At 45.8% G+C, this 12,838-nt stretch overlaps 1 protein-coding gene across 1 annotated transcript in view; it reads right to left on the bottom strand.

Annotated features, from left to right (window-relative positions):
- The window catches only part of LOC110493302 (dedicator of cytokinesis protein 3), a 348,112-nt gene that overhangs the window by 75,192 nt on the left and 260,082 nt on the right, over window positions 1-12,838 (bottom strand). The window contains exons 15-20 of the mRNA XM_090206492.1: window positions 6,086-6,210; window positions 3,634-3,796; window positions 2,080-2,186; window positions 894-1,065; window positions 223-320; window positions 33-116 (exon numbers count right to left, since the gene is read on the bottom strand). Of these exons, the coding sequence (XP_090062618.1) occupies window positions 33-116; window positions 223-320; window positions 894-1,065; window positions 2,080-2,186; window positions 3,634-3,796; window positions 6,086-6,210 (749 nt within the window). The remainder of the gene's footprint in view (window positions 1-32; window positions 117-222; window positions 321-893; window positions 1,066-2,079; window positions 2,187-3,633; window positions 3,797-6,085; window positions 6,211-12,838) is intronic.

Raw genomic sequence — 12,838 nt, 5'->3', positions numbered from 1 at the left:
AACAATACAGTCCATTTGAAAAGGTTTCTCACCAGTGACTGGAACACCAGGGGACCGTACTTGTCAGTGTTGTCATCCAGGATGGAAAACAGCGTGTCCAAGATGTCTTGGAGAAACTGTAAGATTGAACATGTGGTTGTTGAACATGTGGTGGTTGAACATGAGGCTGTACATTTCATAGATCGTGTAGATGGTAAAGGTGTATCAGTAAGTCTGTCCGACCTTGACGATCTCCTCTCCACTGACATGACGTAGTCTCCCCAGGATGTCCATCACTCTGTCAGGGTGGGCCTTCCACTTCAACAACGCAAGCAGGTCCACTGTGAATCGGAATTGGAATCGAAAAAAAAGGAATCAGAATCGGGATTGGAATCTAACAAAAATCGAAATTAGATCAAGATCAACTTGGCTGACAAAAGGGGAGGGGAGAGGGGAGGAGAGCAGGGGAGAGGATAGGAGAGGGAAAGAGAGGAGAGGAGAGGGGAAAAGAGGAGAGGAAAGGAGAGGGGAGAGGAGAGGAGAGGAATAGAGGGGAGGGGAGAGGAGAGGAGAGGAGAGCAGGGGAGGGGAGATGAGAGGGGAGGTGAAGAGACCTACCATTCTGTGTGAGCTTGGTGGAGGAGAAGATACCTACCATTCTGTGTGAGCTTGGTGGAGGAGAAGAGACCTACCATTCTGTGTGAGCTTGGTGGAGGAGAAGAGACCTACCATTCTGTGTGAGCTTGGTGGAGGAGAAGAGACCTACCATTCTGTGTGAGCTTGGTGGAGGAGAAGAGACCTACCATTCTGTGTGAGCTTGGTGGAGGAGAAGAGACCTACCATTCTGTGTGAGCTTGGTGGAGGAGAAGAGACCTACCATTCTGTGTGAGCTTGGTGGAGGAGAAGAGACCTACCATTCTGTGTGAGCTTGGTGGAGGAGAGCTGTGTGGAGATCCAGAGGGTCTCCTTGGTGCTGCGTTGGAAGATGAGGCTGGAGGGAATGTTGGGACAGCCGTTGAAGTCCTCCTTACAGCAGGGCAGACCCAGGTACAACGCATGGTTACTGAACGTAGCATTCTCATCACACTGGAGAGAGGGAGGGAGAGAGAGAGAGAGAGAGAGAGAGAGAGAGAGAGAGAGAGAGAGAGAGAGAGAGAGAGAAAGACAGGAACAGAGACAGAGAGAGAGAGAGAGAGAGAGAGAGAGAGAAAGACAGGAACAGAGACAGAGATAGAGAGAGAGCGAGAGAGAGAGAGAGAGAGAGAGAGAGAGAAAGACAGGAACAGAGACAGAGAGAGAGAGAGAAAGAGAGAGAGAGAGACAGGAACAGAGACAGGGAGAGAGATAGAGAGAGAGAGAGAGAGAGAGAGAGAGAGAGAGAGAGATCAGGTTGTAGATCAGAGAAAGATGTAATGCTACCGGACTACACTTTAGCTGAATACTTAACCTGTAGAAGACCCCAAACAAAGAAGAACCTAATCACAGAATTAGTGATCATAGCCTGGCAAATGAAACCGCAAAACAAAAACTGGCCTGAGAGGACAGACTATGTCATAACTGATTGTGACAGATTGTGGTGGGGACAGAGAGACTGAGAGGACAGACTATGTCATAACTGATTGTGACAGATTGTGGTGGGGACAGAGAGACTGAGAGGACAGACTATGTCATAACTGATTGTGACAGATTGTGGTGGGGACAGAGAGACTGAGAGGACAGACTATGTCATAACTGATTGTGACAGATTGTGGTGGGGACAGAGAGACTGAGAGGACAGACTATGTCATAACTGATTGTGACAGATTGTGATGGGGACAGAGAGACTGAGAGGACAGACTATGTCATAACTGATTGTGACAGATTGTGGTGGGGACAGAGAGACTGAGAGGACAGACTATGTCATAACTGATTGTGACAGATTGTGATGGGGACAGAGAGACTGAGAGGACAGACTATGTCATAACTGATTGTGAAGGATTGTGGTGGAGACAGAGAGACTGAGAGACAGAGAGATAGAGAGACAGATTGTGGTGGGGACAGAGAGACAGAGAGAGATTGTGATGGAGACAAAAAGACAGAGAGAACAGCCTCCTGACTAACCTTGTACACAAAGAGCTCGTGACTCTCGTCTGACAGCGTTGTCCCGTCCTCTCTCATCAGTGGTGTGAAGGCAAAACCAAACAGCTTCTTCTCCCCCTTGTCTTTGGCTGTAGAGAAGAGAGGAAGAACAGAGAGAGATCGTCAATCATTTGATCTCTGTAACCCAGCGGCCCGCCCTTAAGTACCAAAGCTACAGGTCTGGTGACAAGCCTAGTACTAAGGAAAAACAATACTATTGCTACCCAATAAGAACTACTGAAGTGAATCTTCAACTTCAAGAGTCGCTGAACATTTTCTCTAGACCGTGACTATACCTAGCTGAACCACTTGAAGGAACATTACAACAAAAGAGTAGCACAGTGCATACCGATCTAGAAAACAGGCAGGTACTCACTGGAGCAGTGTCTGAATGTAGAGACCAGGTCGGTACTCACAGGAGCAGTGTCTGAATGTAGAGACCAGGCCGGTACTCACAGGAGCAGTGTCTGAATGTAGAGACCAGGCCGGTACTCATTGGAGCAGTGTCTGAATGTAGTGACCAGGCCGGTACTCACTGGAGCAGTGTCTGAATGTAGAGACCAGGCCGGTACTCACTGGATCAGTGTCTGAATGTAGAGACCAGGCCGGTACTCATTGGAGCAGTGTCTGAATGTAGTGACCAGGCCGGTACTCACTGGAGCAGTGTCTGAATGTAGAGACCAGGCCGGTACTCACTGGATCAGTGTCTGAATGTAGAGACCAGGCCGGTACTCACTGGAGCAGTGTCTGAATGTAGAGACCAGGTCGGTACTCACAGGAGCAGTGTCTGAATGTAGAGACCAGGCCGGTACTCACAGGAGCAGTGTCTGAATGTAGAGACCAGGCCAGTACTCACTGGAGCAGTGTCTGAATGTAGAGACCAGGTCATTACTCACAGGAGCAGTGTCTGAATGTAGAGACCAGGCCGGTACTCACAGGAGCAGTGTCTGAATGTAGAGACCAGGCCGGTACTCACTGGAGCAGTGTCTGAATGTAGAGACCAGGCCGGTACTCCCTGGAGCAGTGTCTGAATGTAGAGACCAGGTCGGTACTCACTGGAGCAGTGTCTGAATGTAGAGACCAGGTCGGTACTCACAGGAGCATTGTCTGAATGTAGAGACCAGGCCGGTACTCACTGGAGCAGTGTCTGAATGTAGAGACCAGGCCAGTACTCACTGGAGCAGTGTCTGAATGTAGAGACCAGGCCGGTACTCACAGGAGCAGTGTCTGAATGTAGAGACCAGGTCAGTACTCACTGGAGCAGTGTCTGAATGTAGTGACCAGGCCGGTACTCACTGGAGCAGTGTCTGAATGTAGAGACCAGGTCAGTACTCACTGGAGCAGTGTCTGAATGTAGTCACCAGGCCGGTACTCACTGGAGCAGTGTCTGAATGTAGAGACCAGGCCAGTACTCACTGGAGCAGTGTCTGAATGTAGAGACCAGGTCAGTACTCACTGGAGCAGTGTCTGAATGTAGTGACCAGGCCGGTACTCACTGGAGCAGTGTCTGAATGTATAGACCAGGCCAGTACTCACTGGAGCAGTGTCTGAACTCGAAGCGTAGGTGTGACCCTCTGAAGCGGTCTATGGGGATGGGTAGTTTAACCACCTCGCTCCAGCGCGGGCTGTTGTTGTGGTAGAGGACAAAGGAACGGTGTTCACTGATGTGGGGCTCACCACTGCCCAGGCTGATACAGTCCTGAGAAGAACAGGTAAGTACATATTGATACAGACACACACGGACACCATACAACTATTTAGATTGTTTCACATACAGAACCAGTCCAAACTTTGGACGCACCTACTCCAGGGTTTCTCTTTATTTTCTACTATTTTATACATTTTATAGAATAACAGTGAAGACATCAAAACTATGAAATAACACATATGGAATCATGTAGTAACCAGAAAAGTGTTAAACAAATCTAAATATATTTTATATTTGAGATTCTTCATATAGCCACCCTTTGCTTTGATGACAGCTTTGCACTCCTGGCATTCTCTCAACCAGCGTGCATTTCAATTAACAGGTGTGTCTTGTTAAAAGTTCATTTGTGGAATTTCTTTTCCTTCTTAATGCGTTTGAGCCAATCACTTGTGTTGTGACAAGTTAGGGGTGGTATACAGAAGACAGGCCTATTTGGTAAAAGACCAAGTCCATATTATGGCAAGAACAGCTCAAATAAGCAAAGAGAAACAACAGTCCATCACTACTTTCAGACATGAAGGTCAGTCAATCCGGACAATTTCAAGAACATTGAAAGTTTATTCTGTTGGTCACAGATACCTTTAAAAAAAATTAAACCAGTCCGTTAGCCTCCTGTAAGGCGTCAAATCTCTTTCGCGTAGAGTTGATGTCACGAATCTCGCCGAAGATGGTGCCTCTTCCTGTTCGGGGGGGCGCTCGGCGCTCGTTGGCGCCGGCCTATTAGCTGCCATCGATTCCCTTTCCGTTTGTTTCTGTTTATTGGGTTTAATTGGTTACACCTGTTTTGAGTTAGTGTTTGTTTGTAGGCTATTTAAGGGCACTAGGCCCGCTGGCTATTTGTGCGGGCTTGTTTTCTGTTATCTAGTGTATGAGTGTTTTTTCGGACAGTTTTAGTCCGTTGTATTTTGGGACGGGTTGTTTCATGCGCCCTGGTGTTTTGCATGTCGTGGCTCCACAGTCTATGGAATAAAATATCCACGTACTGAATTACCTGCTCTCTGCGCTTGACTCCTCCACTCACCATTGTTAGAAGTTGTAACAGTTGATCAGGATGTTGGTTGTGGACTTTGGAAATTTGTCCTCCCACTTCTCTTCAATTGTTTCAATTGCTGTGTGAAGTTGCTGTATATTGGTGGGAAGTGGAATACACTGTCGTACACGTCGATCCAGAGCATCCCAAACATGCTCAATGGGTGACATGTCTGGAGAGAATGCAGGCCATGGAAGAACTGGGACATTTTCAGCTTCCAGGAATTGTGTACAGATCCTTGTGACATTGGGCCATGTATTATCATGCTTGAAACATGAGGTGATGGAGGAGGATGAATGGCACGACAATGGGCCTCGGGATCTCATCACGATATCGCTGTGTCAATGACCATCGGAGGTGAGCTTACGACGCCGAACTTCAAGACTCTGGTGAGGATGATGAGCTTCTCTGAGACGGTTTCTGAAGAAATTCTTTGGTTTTGTAAACCCACAGTTTCATCAGCTGTCCGAGGAGCTGGTCTCAAACAAACCCGCAGGTGAAGGATGTGGATGTGGAGGTCCTGAGCTGCCGTGGTTACACGTGATCTGTGGTTATGAGGCCGGCAGGACGCACTGCAAAATTGTCTAAAACAACGTTGAAGGCGGTTTATGGTAGAGAAATGAACATTAAATTATCTGGCAACATCTCTTCCTATGATCTTTACACAGGTGCACCTTGTGCTGGAAAAAATAAAAGCATGCCAACTGCACTGCTCCCTCAAAACTTGAGACATCTGTGGCATTGTGTTTAAGAGTGGACTTTTATTGTTTCCAGCACAAGGTGCACCTGTGTAAAGATCATGCTGTTTAATCAACTTCTTGATATGCCACACCTGTCAGGTGGATGAATTATCTTGGCTAAAGAGAAATGCTCACTCGCAGGGATGTAAACAAATTTGTTCACAACATTTTAGAGAAATACGCTTTTTGTGGGAAAATATCTGGCATCTTTAATTTCAGCTCAACGTATATAAACGTTGCGTTTATAGATTTTTTGTTTAGTGTATAAAACATATTCGTAAAGTCGCCTGACGTTTTATTAAGGTCTTCAGGAAGAAAGAAAAAACCTACTTTGAGTATTTCTCCGTCTGGAAAAAAAAACCCTACTTTGAGTATTTCTCCATCAGGAAAAAAAACACCTACTTTGAGTATTTCTCCATCAGGAAAAAAAACACCTACTTTGAGTATTTCTCCATCAGGAAAAAAAACACCTACTTTGAGTATTTCTCCATCAGGAAAAAAAACACCTACTTTGAGTATTTCTCCGTCTGCGAAGAGCACGTAGACGGTGACCTCAATGTTCTTCTGGACACTCTTGCCTCCCCTCTCAAAGTCTCCTCTTTCCAAGGTGAGGTACAGGTCGTTACGGATGTCACCTGGGGAGATTAGACAGACGAGGTACAGGTCGTTACGGATGTCACCTGGGGAGATTAGACAGACACACCCAATTTACATCAAGGGGCTCAACTTTGGGTTGTTGGTAAAAAAAAAAAAATTTTAAAAAATGACTGAAATTAATTCCCTTTCGGTAGATTGGTTGGTCAAAGTAGTGTCTGTTGGAAAGGCCTTGTAAGACATGACGCTTCTGTCTATGACATAACAGTGATTCCGGCTGGTAGAGAGAGGCTATGGTAGAGAGAGGCTGTGGTAGAGAGAGGCTGTGGTAGAGAGAGCCTGTGGTAGAGAGAGGCTGTGGTAGAGAGAGGCTGTGGTAGAGAGAGGCTATGGTAGAGAGAGGCTATGGTAGAGAGAGGCTGTGGTAGAGAGAGGCTGTGGTAGAGAGAGGCTGTGGTAGAGAGAGGCTGTGGTAGAGAGAGCCTGTGGTAGAGAGAGCCTGTGGTAGAGAGAGGCTGTGGTAGAGAGAGCCTGTGGTAGAGAGAGGCTGTGGTAGAGAGAGGCTGTGGTAGAGAGAGCCTGTGGTAGAGAGAGGCTGTGGTAGAGAGAGGCTGTGGTCGAGAGAGGCTGTGGTAGAGAGAGGCTGTGGTAGAGAGAGGCTGTGGTAGAGAGAGGCTGTGGTAGAGAGAGGCTGTGGTAGAGAGAGCCTGTGGTAGAGAGAGCCTGTGGTAGAGAGAGGCTGTGGTAGAGAGAGGCTGTGGTAGAGAGAGGCTGTGGTAGAGAGAGGCTGTGGTAGAGAGAGGCTGTGGTAGAGAGAGGCCGTGGTAGAGAGAGGCTGTGAGAGTAGAGTTTACACCCAGATCTTCCACCTCCAGAGATCCATCCCTCTCCTTCACTTCCCCTCCCAAAACATGACCTTTTCCCTGGGTAAACACTCAGCTAACATGCTCCACCCCCTGGATGTGCTGCTAGATGCCGAAACACATCATTGATCTTTTCAAAACGGTTGATCTATTTACCCACATACACACACACACACACACACACACACATACACACACACATACACACATACACACACACACACATACACACACACACACGTATGAACATACACACACACAAACACACACACACACACACACATACACACACGTATGCGTGAACATACACACATACACACACACGCGTCAACACACACACACGCATCAACACACACACACACACGCGTCAACACACACACACACAAACACACACACGCGTCAACACACACACACAAACACACACACGCATCAACACACACACACAAACACACACACGCGTCAACACACACACACAAACACGCGTCAACACACACAAACAAACACACACACGCGTCAACACACACACGCACTCCATCCTATTCAGAGTGATAGCCAATGCTCTCATTTCTTTTTTTCATCCTGGTTCTAAAGCTTAAGAGATTTTTTTGACTGTTAAAATGAATGTTAGAAGCTCAATCCATCATTGTCTATGGGTGAGTTCTAAACCAAGAGATCAACTGTTGGGACTACGATGTGTGTGGATATTGTACAGTAACGTCTAAGAAGCTTCGGATTCTAAAAAGGAGATATTACTTAGAGTAAAACATCTCTATATCTCCATGATGTTATTACATACTACATCAATGAATATTCTGCCATGGATAATGGTATTTTTTAGGAGATGCTTTCCTTCCTCAGAATTCAGTGAGTCTGATTGCTGTTCTACACGGTACTAACCATTAATATTGAAAAGCTGGGAACAATGAGCATCCATTGTCTTTAAGAGGAACAGTGTGTATTGATTGGTGGGCTGGATCACAGACAGATTGTACAGTAAGAGGGGTTTTACATGTGTGTTTCTCAAGAAAACCCCTTTTAGATGTTTTAGTGATGCATTAAAGATGAGGAAGCCACATGACTACATTTTAACTACATTATTACATAATATTACTACAGTTTAACTACATTATTACAGTAATATTACTACAGTTTAACCACATTATTACATAATATGCATTATTTGTTGTTGTGTGCTCTCTCTCTCAATTCAATTCAATTCAATTCAAGGGCTTTATTGGCATGGGAAACATGTGTTAACATTGCCAAAGCAAGTGAGGTAGACAACATACAAAGTGAATATATAAAGTGAAAAACAACAAAAATTAACAGTAAACATTACACATACAGAGGTTTCAAAACAGTAAAGACATTGCAAATGTCATATTATATATATATATATATACAGTGTTTTAACAATGTACAAGTGGTTAAAGGACACAAGATAAAATAAATAAGCATAAATATGGGTTGTATTTACAATGGTGTGTGTTCTTCACTGGTTGCCCTTTTCTCGTGGCAACAGGTCACAAATCTTGCTGCTGTGATGGCACACTGTGGAATTTCACCCAGTAGATATGGGAGTTTTTCAAATTTGGATTTGTTTTCAAATTCTTTGTGGATCTGTGTAATCTGAGGGAAATATGTCTCTCTAATATGGTCATACATTGGGCAGGAGGTTAGGAAGTGCAGCTCAGTTTCCACCTCATTTTGTGGGCAGTGAGCACATAGCCTGAGCCAGAGCCATGTCTGCCTACGGCGGCCTTTCTCAATAGCAAGGCTATGCTCACTGAGTCTGTACATAGTCAAAGCTTTCCTTAATTTTGGGTCAGTCACAGTGGTCAGGTATTCTGCTGCTTCTCTGTGTTCTCTCTCTCTGGTCTCTGTTCTCTCTCTCTGGTCTCTCTCTCTCTGTTCTCTGTTCTCTCTCTCTGTTCTCTCTCTGTTCTCTGTTCTCTGTTCTCTGTGCTCTCTCTCTCTCTGGTCTCTCTGTTCTCTCTCTCTGTTCTCTCTCTCTGTTCTCTGTTCTCTCTCTCTCTCTCTGTTCTCTCTCTCTGTTCTCTCTCTCTGGTCTCTCTCTCTGGTCTCTCTCTCTCTCTGTTCTCTGTTCTCTCTCTCTCTGTTCTCTGTTCTCTCTCTCTGTTCTCTGTTCTCTTGCTCTTTCTGTCTTCTCTCGCTCTCTTTATCTAGCTCTCCCCAGCCCCAGTCTCTCTAACTCACTTTCTCTCTGTTTCTCCCCCTCTCGCTTACCTCGCTCTCGATCCAAACACCCATCAAATCCATCTCATCTTCTCCAAATACCACCTTGCCCATTTAAAGAATGTAGAATGTGAAAAGCCTCCACTCACTCATTCACAGTCCTCATGTGATAGCAAATGGAAACGGAGATATACTGTATACCCATAAGCATCCGTGGCACCGGAGGAGATTACCCTATATGAGGAAAGATTGTATAGGAATGATGACGGTAATATGAATGTGAAGATAGACAGACAGACTGTGTTTGCTTTCAACGCCTGGTTAGACTGTGGCTATGTGCCAATATCCAATGGCATATCACTTAGGGACATTGTAACACAGTCCGTTAGTATTTCTGTGTTCATATTAAATAAATTATATAAATGCCGGAGAAGCTAGGTGGGAGGCTCTGTCAGTGGCTGCATCCTGTTTTTCTCTATCCAATTGGTAGTTACAGTCTTGTCTCATCGCTGCAACTCCCGTACGGACTCGGGAGAGGCGAAGGTCGAGAGCCACGCGTCCTCCGAAACACGACCCAACCAAGCCGCACTGCTTCTCTGACACAATGCCCACTTAAACCTGGGAAGCCAGCCGCACCAATTTGTCAGAGGAAACACTGTACACCTGGTGGCCGTGTCAGCGTGCACTGCGCACGGCCCGCCACAGGAGTCGCTAGTTCGCGATGGGACAAGGACATCCCTGACGGCCAAACCCTCCCCTAAACCGGACGACGCTGGACCAATTGTGCGCCGCCCCATTGATCTCCCGGTAACGGCCGGCTGCAACAGAGCCTGGAGTCAAACCAGGATCTCTAATGGCACAGCTAGCAACTGTGATGCAGTGCTGTAGACCACCACCTCACTCAGGAGGCCCTCTGTGTTGTGCATCCTAAATGGTACCCTATTCCCTATATAGTGCACTACTTTAGACCAGAGCCCTATGGAACCCTATTCCCTATATAGTGCCCTACTTTAGACCAGAGCCCTATGGAACCCTATTCCCTATATAGTGCCCTACTTTAGACCAGAGCCCTATGGAACCCTATTCCCTATATAGTGCCCGACTTTAGACCAGAGCCCTATGGAACCCTATTCCCTATATAGTGCACTACTTTAGACCAGAGCCCTATGGAACCCTATTCCCTATATAGTGCACTACTTTAGACCAGAGCCCTATGGAACCCTATTCCCTATATAGTGCACTACTTTAGACCAGAGCCCTATGGAACCCTATTCCCTATATATATAGTGCACTAAGTTTGACTAGCACTAGATGATATGTGGCTGCAGTCACATGGTGGATCGATGGTATCTGGGTCTTAGTAGATCGGACCCCATTAAATCTTTAATTTCCCATTAGCTGCCCATGACTCACACACACACACATGTGTATGCTCACACAAACATGGATTATTTCAGGTTATTTTACAGTAGCAGGAAGGAGTCAGTCAGACACTACTGAAACTTGACTTGTTGAGTACTAGGCTAGATGTGTCCATGTAGGGCTGAGTACTAGGCTAGATGTAGGGCTGAGTACTAGGCTAGATGTAGGGCTGAGTACTAGGCTACATGTGTCCATGTAGGGCTGAATACTAGACTAGATGTAGGGCTGAGTACTAGGCTAGATGTGTCCATGTAGGGCTGAGTACTAGGCTAGATGTGTCCATGTAGGGCTGAGTACTAGGCTAGATGTGTCCATGTAGGGCTGAGTACTAGGCTAGATGTAGGGCTGAGTACTAGGCTAGATGTGTCCATGTAGGGCTGAGTACTAGGCTAGATGTAGGGCTGAGTACTAGGCTAGATGTGTCCATGTAGGGCTGAGTACTAGGCTAGATGTAGGGCTGAGTACTAGGCTAGATGTAGGGCTGAGTACTAGGCTAGATGTGTCCATGTGGGGCTGAGTACTAGACTAGATGTAGGGCTGAGTACTAGGCTAGATGTAGGGCTGAGTACTAGGCTAGATGTGTCCATGTAGGGCTGAGTACTAGGCTAGATGTAGGGCTGAGTACTAGACTAGATGTAGGGCTGAGTACTAGGCTAGATGTGTCCATGTAGGGCTGAGTACTAGGCTAGATGTAGGGCTGAGTACTAGACTAGATGTAGGGTTGAGTACTAGGCTAGATGTGTCCATGTAGGGCTGAGTACTAGGCTAGATGTAGGGCTGAGTACTAGGCTAGATGTGTCCATGTAGGGCTGAGTACTAGGCTAGATGTAGGGCTGAGTACTAGGCTAGATGTAGGGCTGAGTACTAGGCTAGATGTGTCCATGTAGGGCTGAGTACTAGGCTAGATGTAGGGCTGAGTACTAGGCTAGATGTAGGGCTGAGTACTAGGCTAGATGTAGGGCTGAGTACTAGGCTAGATGTAGGGCTGAGTACTAGGCTAGATGTGTCCATGTAGGGCTGAGTACTAGGCTAGATGTAGGGCTGAGTACTAGGCTAGATGTGTCCATGTAGGGCTGAGTACTAGGCTAGATGTAGGGCTGAGTACTAGGCTAGATGTGTCCATGTAGGGCTGAGTACTAGGCTAGATGTAGGGCTTAGTACTAGGCTAGATGTGTCCATGTAGGGCTGAGTACTAGGCTAGATGTAGGGCTTAGTACTAGGCTAGATGTGTCCATGTAGGGCTGAGTACTAGGCTAGATGTAGGGCTGAGTACTAGGCTAGATGTGTCCATGTAGGGCTGAGTACTAGGCTAGATGTAGGGCTGAGTACTAGGCTAGATGTGTCCATGTAGGGCTGACTGAATTGGTTTCAATTCATGATGTTCTGCACGCTACAATCTGACCCTTTTTTTTATGAACCTAAAATGACACAACTAAATCTAACTGCCTGTAGCTCAGGCCCTGAAACAAGGATATGCATATTATTGATACCATTTGAGGAAACACTTTGAAATGTGTGGAAATGTGAAATTAATGTAGGAGAATATAACACATTAGATCTGGTCAAAGATAATTAAAAACATTTAAAAACATGCGTTTAAAATTTTTTAATAATTGTACCATCTTTGAAACACAAGAGAAAGGCCAAGGTATTATTGCAGCCCAGGTGCAATTTAGATTTTGGCCACTAGATGGGAGCAGTGTATGTGTAAAATGTTTGACTATTACAATGAACAATTACATAACTGTTCAAAATGTTGCATCATGACTGCCCAGATGTGCCTACTTGGTTTATTCATACATTTTCAAGTTCATAACTGTGCACTCTCCTCAAACAATAGCATGGTATTCTTTCACTGTAGTAGCTACTGTAAATACGATTAACAAGAATTTAAGCTTTCTGTACATATCAGATATGTCTATGTCCTGGGAAATGTTCTTGTTACTTACAACCTCATGCTAATCACATTAACCTATGTTTGCTCAACCGGGCAAAGCAGAGGAAGCGTCAGGCATACAGAGAAATGTAGAGGAAGACTCAGGCAGACAGAGCAATATAGAGGAAGAGTCAGGCAGACAGAGCAATGTAGAGGAAGAGTCAGGCAGACAGAGAAATGTAGAGGAAGGGTCAGGCAGACAGAGCAATGTAGAGGAAGAGTCAGGCAGACAGAGCAATGTAGAGGAAGAGT

Source organism: Oncorhynchus mykiss, chromosome 17 (assembly GCF_057628025.1).
Source record: "Oncorhynchus mykiss isolate SJ-2025 chromosome 17, ASM5762802v1, whole genome shotgun sequence".
NCBI classification, from domain to species: Eukaryota; Metazoa; Chordata; class Actinopteri; order Salmoniformes; family Salmonidae; genus Oncorhynchus; species Oncorhynchus mykiss.
Note: the sequence above shows the minus strand (reverse complement) of the source record. Positions and strands in the feature narration are given on the sequence as shown.